This window comes from Propithecus coquereli, unplaced genomic scaffold, assembly GCF_000956105.1.
Source record: "Propithecus coquereli isolate 6110/MARCELLA unplaced genomic scaffold, Pcoq_1.0 Scaffold171, whole genome shotgun sequence".
Taxonomy (NCBI): domain Eukaryota; kingdom Metazoa; phylum Chordata; class Mammalia; order Primates; family Indriidae; genus Propithecus; species Propithecus coquereli.
Window position 1 is genome coordinate 3,885,762 of NW_012141747.1, and position 13,179 is coordinate 3,898,940.

At 42.7% G+C, this 13,179-nt stretch overlaps 1 protein-coding gene across 1 annotated transcript in view; it reads left to right on the forward strand.

The window, feature by feature from the left end:
• AFF3 (AF4/FMR2 family, member 3) overlaps positions 1–13,179 on the forward strand; it is a 506,791-nt gene that overhangs the window by 422,123 nt on the left and 71,489 nt on the right. The window contains exon 11 of the mRNA XM_012641885.1: positions 7,475–7,515. Within this exon, the coding sequence (XP_012497339.1) occupies positions 7,475–7,515 (41 nt within the window). The remainder of the gene's footprint in view (positions 1–7,474; positions 7,516–13,179) is intronic.

Below are 13,179 nucleotides of genomic sequence, written 5' to 3' on the forward strand. Positions count from 1 at the left end.
CCTCTTACCAGCTCCACACCCGCCGCCTGCCCCACAGCCCTCCTGCAGGGATCCTCTTGGGCCCCTCTGACTTATAATGGTGCCCTCATAGTGGTCAGTATGGCCTGCCATGTAAGGGTGCCTTGTATCTTCAGGGTCTCCCTGGAGCCCTGCCCCTCTGGGTGGAGTCTGCTGCCCGTCATTGCTGACAGGGACAGCCCCCGTGGGACTCGCTCACATTGTTCTCACACCTTTCCTTTCTTGTCCCTAACTCATAGCAGCTGCCCCTGAGTTTCCCTTTGTGATGGTAAAAGTCTCCAGCGCCTAAAAGAGCCATGTGCTTTGGAGCAGGGAGGGCCATGTGGTGTATGTCACAAATAGTTCATAGTATATCTCTAGTGAGTAAAGTGTCCTGGAAATGCTCAATAAAAACAAATGTGCCTTTCTTAATCCCTCTCAGAAGATTTGACTTGCCAAATTAGGACCGTCACTGACAATGTGACCTCAAACAAGGCCCCCAAATCAGTCAGTTGGTAACAGGATCCCCCTTATGAGATGACATTATCTAGGCAAACATTAGCTGGCATGGTTGACTCTAATCAGCATTTTCCATAGGATAAAATAGGTGCTCAATAAGTGTTTGTTATCGTCTTTCCTCAAATTTCTAGTAAATATAAACAATACTAAACAATACAAAGGTTGGAGGGGGGAGTTAGTCAAACATTTTTCAAATGTTTATGTGTCCTAGTATTTAAATAAAGCAAAATAGAGAAATAATTTAAAGCTATGAAAGAAATGCATTTCAACAAACCTCTTAGATGGGAGATAGCGGCAAACAGTAGTATTTGTCATCCCCGGAAGTTACCTGCTCACATCGTGTAAGTGTGGTGGGTTGTGAGGAAGGAGATGGAGGGAGGATGGCTGGGATCTCTGCCTTTAGGATCTTATGAGGAACTTGGGGAACCAAAACTAAAATTGTCAAAAGCAGATAGCAAACTCCCCAAGAATGAGTAGAGCCCAGTGCTAACCCTTGTTACAGACCAGGAGTGTAGGGAGGGGAGGATCAACGAGAGCTGAGAGTTCTAGGAGTACAGTAACAAGCACAAGCTAGACCTCAGAGCACAGGCAGAAGCTAAGCAGAGGGAGGAGCAACTGGAAAGAGCCAGAAATTCACACAAGCGTTGGCTTGACTTAAACAGACACCAAGAACTGGAGTGATTTGTCCTCTGCTGGCCCCATTCAGCTGTTCGTTTTTTTTTGTTGACAAGGTCCTCAGCCCATGAAATTCTGCCTTCTCATTATGATCTACGTTCTACAAACAGCGAGTGATATTTGCACAGAGTCTCTTTATCAGAGCAACTGTGCAGCCCAGTGTGCCCAGAAAAGCCAAGTTTTCTCCTCTTGTCTCTGACTCTTGTCTGGTTGGCATCCCCTTTCACTCTCAAAAATGTTCTTATTTGGATGAAAAATTATATTATCATCTCTCACTCTGCCTGACCCATAGAGAAAAGGATGAGGTCAAAGTCTGCTGAACAAATTGCTTCAGCATTTCTTTCTAGGAATCTGAAAATGCAAAGTACTCATTATTACTGAGTGAAAAATAAAGAGGAGTAAGAGTTTTTACTTTATTTTGCAAACATTACTAAATGGATTGAAAAACACTAAATGGAAGCCCACAACATAAAAAGTTAAGAGACCCGTTAATTTGAACTAAAATGAAAAACAGTGGCATAAAAGTTAAGAGAATGACACATAAAATGTGTTCATAGATGTAGAAGGAAATTAAACAGTGAAATAAATGAATAAATATAAGTCTCAATGTGAAAAAGAACAGCAAGAAAAAAGTAAGGCCTTACCAGACAGAACTTCTGTACTGTAAAGATATGTGACTGGATCTAAATTTCACAGCACACTTCAGTAACGGCAAAACACAAATGAGCTAAATGAACTAAAATGAGCTGATGGCATTTATTCAGGTAGCTTAATATGGAGACAACATCTGAACACAGGTGTTTGCTGCAGAGATACCTCCTTTATTGTCGTCGTAATAAACCTGATACTGTTAATAGCAAAAATGGAGATTACTCACATCTGGAATGAAAAGACAAAGATTATTCGAACCAGTTGAATCCTAAATCTGCTTCTCTTAGAACAGTAGCAAAATGTAGATGCAGAAACCTCAGGCTGTCCTTTTCATGACTGTTATTGATGTTTCTTACGTAATTGATGATTGACATTTAATGGCTTCAGTGTCATGTACCCAACTGCCTATTTAATGTCTCCACTTGAACATCTTGTAGGCAACTTGACCTTCACACACCCAAAACTAAACTCTACCTTTGCCCGCTGCTTCTACACCATCAGTCTTTTGCCCCTCTCGACAAGCGGAGCTCCATCCATACCAAGTGCTCAAGCCAGAAACCTTGGCCTCACTCCTAATGCCTCCCCCAGGGCCTGCCGCACCCAGTCACCTGTTCCCTCAATCAGACCTGCAAATGCAAGGTGCACTCTCTCCACCTCCACTGCTACCATGCACACCTCTTGCCTGGATCACTACAGTACCCTCAAACTTTGTCCCTTCCTGCCCAAATCCATTCACCACACAGAAGCCAGAGTGATATTTTAAAAATGTAAGCCATATTGCCTCACTCCCTATTCTTTTTTTTTTAATTATAGACTCAGAGGATGTTGCAAAAAATGTACAAGCAGGTCCCATGCATGCTTCACCCAACTTCTCCTAATGTGAACCCTTCACTGACTTCCTATTGTTCTGTGAATAATATCCAGAATTCTTCAGTTGACCTCCAAAGCCCTTGGGATTGACCTCATCTTGCTCTGCCACTGTCCCCACTGCTTGTTCAGCTGCACACCACAGTGACTTCTCGCAGTTCTTCAGCTGAGCCAGGCTCTAGGCCCACTTCCAGCCTTTCCCTGCCTGGAGCCCTTCCTTCCCCACCCACCCCGTTTCTCTGATCCCACCATTCTCCTTTACCCTTCAGGCCTCAGCTTTATTATTCCTCACTTAGCTAGCCTTTCTTGACCACTCGTTCCAAACAGGGTCTCCTTTATTATTCAGTTTCAGAGCACATTGTCCTCTTCAGCATTTCCCCTTTTAACCTAGAGTGTTTTGTGTGTATGTGACTTTTCATGTCTGCCCCACCTCTAGACCCTCAGCACCATATGGCAAAAGCTTTGTCCAATCTGACCATCGCCCAAGCCAAGCCCAATGTCTGCACATAGTAGGTACTTCAGATTGAATTACAGACCTGTCCAGGTATAAGTTCTGTTTCTGTCAAGTAAGAAATTAGATCATTCTGAGACTCCTCTGCATTGCAACTTCTTCCTTTGTTTTCCTCCCCACTCCAATATCCACGAAGTTGCTCGACCCAATTACAATAAGGGCATTTAATTTTCTCTTTGATTTCCCTTCAATAACAGATTGTGACTTGTAATTCATTTAGCATACGTTGAAACCTGAAAAATCTATGATTATGTTCCCAAGCAACAAGCTTGCTATAATAAAGACAGAGAAAAGATGTCATCTCTTGAGGAGAACCTGGAAAATGACTATTTCTGGCAGAAAACTTGTTTTGTCTCATAGACTGGAGCTTCAGAGTCATTCATGAATGAGTAATGAACTCAGGAAAGATCAATGAAGCATTCTCTTAACCCACTCAACCTATTTTGCTGAGAGCTGAATAAAAGGAAAGTTGCAAGGAGAAGATGATGAGAGATTTAGGAAGAGAAAAATGTAGTTGCTGTAATTTAATACAACTCTTGAAGGAGTGAAATTGGGCAATTCATCTAGTTTACTGAATAGTTTTTCAGGCTTCAATCATGAGTCACCTAAGTAATTTTTTTCTTTGCCATTTAATTCCAATGTTTATTTGTTTTATTATTCCCCAACAGTAAAATAAAATAGTGTGCAAATGCCAGAGGTTTTTTTTTTTTTTTTTTTAAGAGAGGTGGCCGCATACAAATCTTGGTGGTCTTTGCTTTAGTATATGACTACAATTTTAATCTAATGCCATATGCTTTTTTTTCCCTCCTCAGGGAATTATTTAAAACATTTAACATATTCTCATCTCCTTTCTTAATAGATAATGAGTTGTCCTCTGTAAAGTTTTTAATGATGTAGAATAACTGCAAATTAAATAACACGATCAGATTCTGATCAGAAAATAGTGGTGCAGGCAATTCTGGTGCTAAGTACCGCAGCGTTGAGCATGTGGCAACATACATCATGTGGACAGATAAGAAGTGAGGAACTGCAGAAAGACATTGCTTGGTGACTGGTGGGTGCCTGGTCCCTGAGCCCAGGAGGACCTTCTGTTCCCAGCATCATACCCCCCTGCTAAAGGAAAGCAGCCCTTACTCCAAGCTTCTGACCCAGCTTTATATTAGAGGACAAGGCCAACATCAGCGCCCTGGAGTTGTCGATAGGTACTGCCACCTGGGGCGCGTCAGTGCATAGGCCCTCCAGTGGTGGTGGGACAGCTGCTTTCTTGTTTTTGTTCGTTTGTTTTGCTTTTACTTTTTAAATCATTTTCCAACAGGCTACACATCCACATGCACCGTTTCCCTATCACAGAAGACAGCAGGAAGTACTTGGAGACAGGAGAGAAAAGAGTCAATAAACTTTTTAAATATTGACAGCCTTGGTCTATTTCCACAGCTGGGGGAAAATTCAGATGCCACACGAGAGATTTCTGTTGAACTTTCAGTCGCATCTCTCATGATTTCTGTTATTCCAGGAAGCGTCAGTCTCCGATGCCTCCTGCTGAGGTGATGTTAAGAGACTGTACTAAGAATACATGCCACCTTTCTTTGGCAGAGTTCAAAACACTTCTTGTATATTCAGCCAAACAGAGTGAGGAGTAGAGAGTTAAGTTCTTTGCAAGTATCAAGGCCAAAAGTGAAAGCTGTCTTGCTGAGTGAGAGGAGAACTCTTCAGGAGACAAACCTGTGAACAGTGATTCCACCTGTCACCTGCCGGCTGCTTTTTGTGCACGTGCTCCTGGGCTGGCTCTCTGGGAGAGCACAGGGAAAGGACTGACAGGAGAGAGGGAAGTAGCATCCTCAGAGGTGTCTGAGAGGCTTCTCCTCCTTCCTCTGCCTCACTCTGCTGCCTCAGCCGCCCTCATCAAGAGAACGATTGGTAGATGCTATTCTTCCCTCTCTTGAACTAATTCTGTGACTCTACAATGCCCCAGGACATTGGGGCCTTAATCCACTGAAATCCCAGGAACAAATAAGGGACAATAGCCCCCTTGATTGTCCACAGTAGCCTGGACATAAGTTCACTGGCTCCTTCAACCTCCCATTAAGAGAAGGAAAAGTCAGTTTGGAAACTGAGCTGTAAGTTGAGGGCCAGACTCAAGGTCTATAATAACCGAATGGTAAAACTTGTCCCAGATGTGAGACTCTCCCTCCCCAGTTCAACAGACGTGATGGTTTTTCCTAAATCAGTGTTGTTACGTCACTTGTGGAAATTATCCGAGTTCTTCTCACCCATTTCTTTCCAGTTCCCTGAAGCTTATATTCCCTGTGTCCCTTCTTTCAGCTCTCCCTGTCATTCCTGATTTGCTGCAGTGTTCTTTTGCACAAACACTCTTGTCATTTTAAGGGTACAGTTCCTCGTCGTCCAAGGGACCTTCTTGCTCTTTGAAGGGCTTTAGCATCCCTGGCCCCAGGCACCAAAAGCCAGTAGTGCTCTCCCTGATGGATGTGACCTGCGGAAACACCCCCACTCAGTTCCAGACACCTGGGGTTGGCAGTGAGGGGTGCCCCAGTGGAGAACCGCTGCCAGAGGCTGGGACAGGCCCTTGCCCTGCCATCTAGCCCAGTACTGCCAATGTTTCTTCTGTCTTTAAAATTCTGCTCAGATTTCAGAGAGAAGGATTCCCTGACTGATTCATTCATGTACTGTTTACTCAGCAGATAGTTATTGATACCCGCTGACAGTTCTAGGCACTGTTTGAGGAGCAGCTGCCCATGTCTGCACCTTCTGAACGCTGTCCTGCCTTAATCTTTTCATTTTCATGGTGTTTCAAAAGTGTGCTCAAATCATCGCTGGACCTCTGTTCTGACCTCCTACCTAGGGATGAGCTTCTCCAGGACAGTGACTCCCTCTACTTTTATTTTTATCCCTCCTGGAGCCCAGTACAATAATCTCCATGTAGTGGGATTTGGTAGATGTTGGACTGACTGACTAATCCAAGGACAGGCAACTATCACCAAGGGTATATTTTATTTCTGTAACAGGGATAATGACTCTGATGGGTCATTTTTTTCTAACCTGAAGATTCTATTTGTCTGCTATCTAAATGTAATAAGGGAACAATGCAAGAAGTATTTTGGTGTCCCTCGTCAACAGTAAATGTGCAAGGTAAAAAAGGGCCACATGCATGCTCCTTTTTTCCCAGTGCACCCCGAGGAAGCCTGGTCTTATGGCCTTCCAGTTGTGACTCCTAGGACAGAGAACATAGTGTGCAGAGGGCCTTCCTTAGCCTTGTAGTGTCCAGTAATAGAAGACAAATCAATGAAAACTAGAATAGGCAGAGAAAAGGAAAACAAGTACAAAAATGGTAGAATCTGATGGAGAAATGGAGGTCTTTTTGTTTTACTTTTACTTTTAGTTTTTTATTATGGAAGACTTCAATATGCACACACATGTCCCACCTTCAGTGAGTAAAAAAGCAAAAACCAAACCAACACATTTTCAATACAAAATGAAAATTTGGTTTATTTCACATACAGAGATGGCCAGAATACTATAATAACCCCTACACACACCGTGTGCTCATCCCCGGACTCCAGCAGTTCCCACCCCAGGGCCACCCTGTTCCGTGTGTGTGCACACCCACTCTGCGCTCCCTCCCACGGGATTATCTTACAGCAGATCCCAACATCATATGATTTCATCCATAAATATTTTTTAATATGAAAATCTAAAAGACTCTTTCAAAAATCCTTGCCATGATATCATGACTATGCCTAAAACAACAGTAATCCCACAATATCGTGAGATTTGTAGTCAGCATTCCATTTTCCAACTGTGGAGACTTTTTCAATAAATATGAAAACCGGGTCAAAAATTACACATTCATTGGGAAAGACGCTACAAAGGATCCAAAACTGGTCTTTTTTCTTATAGGAAAGAAGAATAAGGCCATGGGAAAACGATTTCAGAGAGTAAAAGCAAAATAGCTCTGGTCTTTACCAGGTTTCCTGAGACCTGTCCAACATCACCTTGGTGGGACACTTCTCACCTCCCCAAACCCAGCCCCTGGTGGCAGGTGTGCGTTGCAGGGCTTCAGTTGGCTCTTTAGGAATGTTCGTTTCATAACATGACAGGGCTCTCTGCTGTGTTGCTAGTAGTTTACAATTTGGCCACATGACAAAAATGTAACGCAGGTTTTTTTAAGTGTTGATTGAACACATAATTTAAAAGTCAGAATATTAAATAAACATCTCTGCCCTTTCTTTCTTCCAGCAGGCAGCCCAGAGAACTGCTCTCCGCGCTCTCTCTGACAGGTACATTTTGTCATTTTTATGAACTATAAATTGCTTTATGAAACATTGAGCCCTATTTATTGTGGCATATAATTCATAATCGGATTTTGTCCCTAAAGTATCTGTGAACTGGGATGTTAAACATTTTGCATGCTTGGATTTGTCATGCGTGTGTGGAGTTTATTACTGCAAAAATCGCCCTGTTGTATTTCATATCAAGTATGAAGAATCCCTTGTTGTGCAATGAAACAAGAGACAAGAAACTTAGAGGAAAAGGCCTGAATGGTGCCGTAAATTCCGAACTTTGGAATTGGTTGAGATCTAAGCTCATTTTTCAGCAATAAGTACTTCATTTATTTTGAGATGTTTTCTTCAGACATTTTCCGTATCATTTCACTGGGTACTTTCTATCTTCTGATAAGATTCTCTCCTGAAATACTTTATGCATGTGGCCAGCAGCAGCCCCTGATCCTGAGTGCCTGGCTTGTCACTCCTCGCTTTGGTTTATTTCTCTTGACTTATGTCATTGAATGAGATGTGCAAACCTAATCAAGAAACACTCGGGCTGTATTGCACATCCTGCTTTGCCTGAAAGGCTATAGATAGATAGTTGAACGGGGATATGTTAATATAAAGTTACTTTCTAGAACAGACCCCAGACCCTTTTTTTTTTATTTGATTCATTTTTGCACTTACTAAGGTTAAAGCATGTATGTCTGTGTGTGTCTGTGTGTGTGTGAGGGGTCTGTCTGTGTGTGTCTGTGTGTTTGTGTGTCTGTGCGTGTCTGTGTATGTGTCTGTGTCTCTCTGTGTGTCTCTGTGTGTGTATGAATGTGTGTGTGTGTGTGTGTGTGTGTGTGTTGAAGAGCTGTCAGGAGGTAAAGATGAAGCCCCTGTGTGTCTCCACAAGGGAGGTACGTACAGTGCTAGACACAGCAGGAGGAGATGCTCCCCTCGGCTGGCTGACAGGCACCTCAGCGCTTCTAGCTAACCTTCCCCAGCCTCCCCTCCTTCCTGTTTCCTTTTTCATGGAATGAGCAATCATTGACTGTGTAAACCAGCTTGGCTCAGTGCTTCTCCCAGGTAAAGCCTGTCACTTAGGAGAATTATCTGATGTGTATGGGTGAGAAGCATTTTCTCTATGGCAGCGGGCTGAGCGTGAGTATTTTTATTTCTATCGAAAAGCCTCCTCCATGCAACCGCATAAGCCCGCGTGTCATGACGAGTGGCTGGGAAGCACGTGTGCCTGGCTGCTGGTCAGGGCTCGGCTTCCCCACCTGTTGGGATGCCCACCCAGTGGGTCTCCTTCTACAAAAAAAAAGTGGTTGCTACATGATCTTCTGGTATTGCTTTTGGTTTGGGGGATTTTCACAAAAGCTGATGACTGTTCTGCTTCTGAGTCTGTTGGTAGAAGGAGGAGAGAGTCTGGATCAAAACACATTTGGAATATGACACAATAATTCCTTTCCTGTATATACTTCTTTTTTCCCTTTGACTTTTCTTCTTAAGTAAGCAACTCCATCAACAAAATGCATTGAGAAGCAAAGGAAAGCCCTCAATTTACAATACTCTGTTGTTGCTAACGAGTACTAGGGTTTCTCTTTGGGGTAATGAAGATCTTGTGAAATTAGTTTATGGTGATGGTCGCACAGCCTTGTCAATATACTAAAAACCATTGAATTTTATGTTTTACATAGGTGAACTTTATGGAATATAAATTACATTTCAGTAAAGCTACATATATAAACACAAAATGTCATTATGACCTTTAGGAGAATGAATCAAAACCTGTTTTGGAAAATATGGACTCCCTTTGAAGACATGGTTGCGAATACAAACACAATTCAGCAGAACTGGGACGGATGCGTTCCAGGCTTCTTCCCAAAAGACACATGACTTTTCCCTGGGTAGAAAATGTTCATGGATTTTAATGATGAGCAATGCTATTCCCTTGGAATGTTTTCTGATATTCTTAGTAAAACCCCTTGTCAAGCCCATTCCTTACCGAGAAACAGAAGTTCCCATTGTCACTACTCTTCTCATAAATTTCTCTATCTTCAAATATAATAGGGCATTTCCCCCACTTCAGTCTAACAATTTTTCTGTTCAAAACCAGGGGAACTTGGTCATTTCAAAATGTCAAGTTGACTTTGTCTACTATTCTGGGAATGCAGTTGTGTAAAGCCACCTTCTCTGCACAGCTTCCATTCTATGTTGTCTACTAATGCAGAGCCACAGAGTAATTTTTGCAAGTGATAAGCATTTGTAACCATTTGAGATGCAATTTAAAACCCTTCTTCAAAATAACAACTTAAAAACGCCTACTGAATTAATTGGATTCATATTTTATTGCTTTTAAATTAGATAATACCAATTTATCAAGTAGCAGATGTCATTTTTATCACATTACTTATTCTTTTGAACAAACCAATATTCTAGAAAAATGACCCATGTGACTCAGGGTCAGACCACAGAACCTCAGGGTGGGGCTGGAATTAAGTGAAGATCCCCCAGGTCATGCCCGTACCAATGTGGGGCTCTAACCCCAATGTCTGCAGAGCCTGGTATTCACCTAGTATACATTTGTTTACACAAACTGTTCTGGTCTCTTAAACTATTTTTGCTTTCAACCTGTTATCACCTCTTCATATAAAATTCCATAATGATTAGACAGTACTTTCATTTTTGTTCTTGAAAATAAAGTACTTTTCAGACCTCAAAAGGTGCTTCCTGAGTTCTGCAATTCTGGAATTGGACATAAAAGCCCACGCTGGCTCTCGCTGCACCACGACAGGCTGCTCGTGGTAGAGAGTGTCTCCTACACACCCCAGTGCCTCATCCTCCTTCAGAGCCTTGGTGTCCTGCAGGTCCCCTCACCCATGGGCCCGTTTCACTTCCATTTAGCCTCAGCCTCGAGTACCCCATGAACACAAGGACATTTGTACAAGGACAGAGTCATTTTGTTTCAAGATGTAGAAATTGATGATGAAACAAGATTTTGTTGACGTGGGTTTGGTGGGAGTGTGCAAGTTTACATTGTAGGAAGCCAGTGGTGGTTCTCTATTTCCCTGTAAGGGAGCCTGCCTTCAAAGCTTTGAGACCTGACCTAATGAGAACACTTATGAGGAGAACAAAGGGGTGCATTTCCCTGTCCGTTTATAAGGGCGTATAGGAATCTCATCCCTCTGGAGTGTTGGAGGTGAGAGAATGTCCAGATGTCTTCTGCAGGTCAATCGTCAATCTTTTCATTTCTCCAAAGTTTCCTGGTTTATTTTCTAAATAGGCATTCAGGCACAGATCCAATATCTGACAGTTCAGACCACATGCTTTAAAGTTCAGGGAATCTTCTGTAATCGATACACAATCTTGATAAATTTAAACTGTGAGATTTCCATGGACTAAATTTAAAAAACCATCTGTGATCACCCCTCTAAGAAACCTTTTGCCTTGTGTAGTTTTGCCTGAGCAATGGGCTTAATTTACGGTTCTGCCAAAATAGCCAAAACGTACTGCAGGTCGAAACTGGGTCAGCAGGTCAAGGCCAAGATGGCTGCAGCCCCGCCACCCCCTGCAATGATGGGAAGGGTTGTATGAGGGTGGGGTGGTTCGTTTTTTTGTTCTTTTCTACTCCTGACTGTAGAATTTTTTCATGTGTCTATTTTATGCCATGGAGAGTCAGCTGGCATACCAGAGGCCCACTGATGCCTCCAGGTAACGAAAAAACCAGGCCAACGGGGCAGAAAGAGGTATCAAAATTCTTGCCAAGGTAAACAAGTCAGTGGATTATAAGAATATCTCAGTGTGCTAAGGGACACTCTTCTTCTCCCTCATAATGTGCCTCTCAAGTGTTTGTGCTTTTTATGGCTCATTGTATTTGATGCAGGTAGGAAGACGCAGAAGAGAAGAGGGCTAAACGGGCATGAGGTTGATTTATAAAGGTGTGTGTGTGGCATGGACGCTGCGAAAGCTGCCGCATCACTCGTAATATGGAAAATATGCAAAGTGCCGTTGGGAGGAAGGAGGGCTATGTGTGTAGCGTGTGAAGTGCCTTGAATATGATTAATTTCCCTTCATCAGTAGTAAATAGTAGATAACTGTGATCAGAAAAGGGATTCGTGTGATTTATCAAGCTGAGCGACTATGCATTTGCAGAGAAGCTGGAGGTCAATCTTGAAATCTAGGGCAAGAGGAGCACCAGGAAATTGCCAGGACTAAGAAGTTAATCATACCCTTGGACTGCTTCCACCTGTCTCAGAGTGACAGGGCTGCTCGTGGCGAGCAGGCATGCTTTATAGCAGCAGATCAGGAATTAATATTTTCTGTGAAACCTCAAGCATCATTTGCAGTAACTTGGGTTTTATAAAAATGGAGCATAATTTTATATGAATAAATCACATTCAGCCAGCACTATGAGAGGCTGGAAAAAAATTGTGCTTGACTTAAGAAAAAAAAAAAACGGAATGAGCAAAAAAGCCAACATGAAAACAGTTGTTGAAGCGATGGCACTTGGAGGGCACAAATGGCCGTGTGGTTAAATTGTGCATATAATCGTCTTCTGAAATATCAGCCTGCAACTCCAGCAATGGCTACATTTTTATAGCCTTGGAGATGCATCAGCAGATTGTAACCTGTCTGCCCATCTGGCAATATCTCAGGTCCAAGATCCATTTGTATTGAAATCTAAACAACTGCCATTGACTTACTCATTTATTCCACAAATATTTACCGAGCGCATCCAGCGTGCTCCGCAGGGTGCTGTGCTGGGGCTGGGGGAGCCGTGGTGGGAAGCAGCCGTGTGCCTGCGCTCACGGCTTCACCAGCCACAGGAGTATTGCCTTTGCAATGAGGAAAGACTCAAGGCTTGAGCATTTGCTGCTTTCAATCTTGCCATTTCTCAAATAAATCTCATACATCAAATCTCCTTGCTTCCCATTAGGGAGAATATAATGAAATTAAATAAATGAGGGATAGCCTAAAATGAAGAGAGTTTCACCTCCACGTAGGTAGAAGAATGCGAAATGGTCTGGGAATGGAAGTGGCCCCATAGCAAGGTGGGAAGCGCAGGGTGAGTGGTTTGCATTTTGCATTCAGCTTCACCTTCCTGGCACCTTGTCAAGTGGACCAACTTCAACCAAGCAAAGGGAGCATGTTAGGGGTGGCCCCCAGCACAGAAGTGTTCCTTTCTGGGTAACATTTACCCAGTCCCTGGCCATGTGAGAGGAAAGTCACAATTGCCATGCACTGCTAGTAGTTGCTCTCTTCTTTAAGGCCAAAAAAGAGAGAGAGAGAGAGAGAGAGCACTTTTAAGAAAGTTTTAAATTTCCAACTTTGAAGATGTTAAGGTGGCATGCTGGCAGGTCTGTATCATCCTTACACTCGAGGCCCATCGCGGTCTCCGGTCTCTCCAAAGCAAGATGCTCTTCCTAATAACGAAGGTTTTTTGGCATACCATGTAAATAAAACCTTTTTTTAAAAGAGCTTTAGTGTTTAAAATCATGGTCACATTTACTGTCTCATCTTATGATCCTCACAGCAACCCTGAGATGTGTGTGTGAGTATATATATATGTATACATATATATACACACACGCACATATAAACACAGTGTATATTAAAATGCCAACATATACAAAAATAGTTATAGATAAGAAAACTCAGCTATGGACAGGTGATGTGACTCACCCA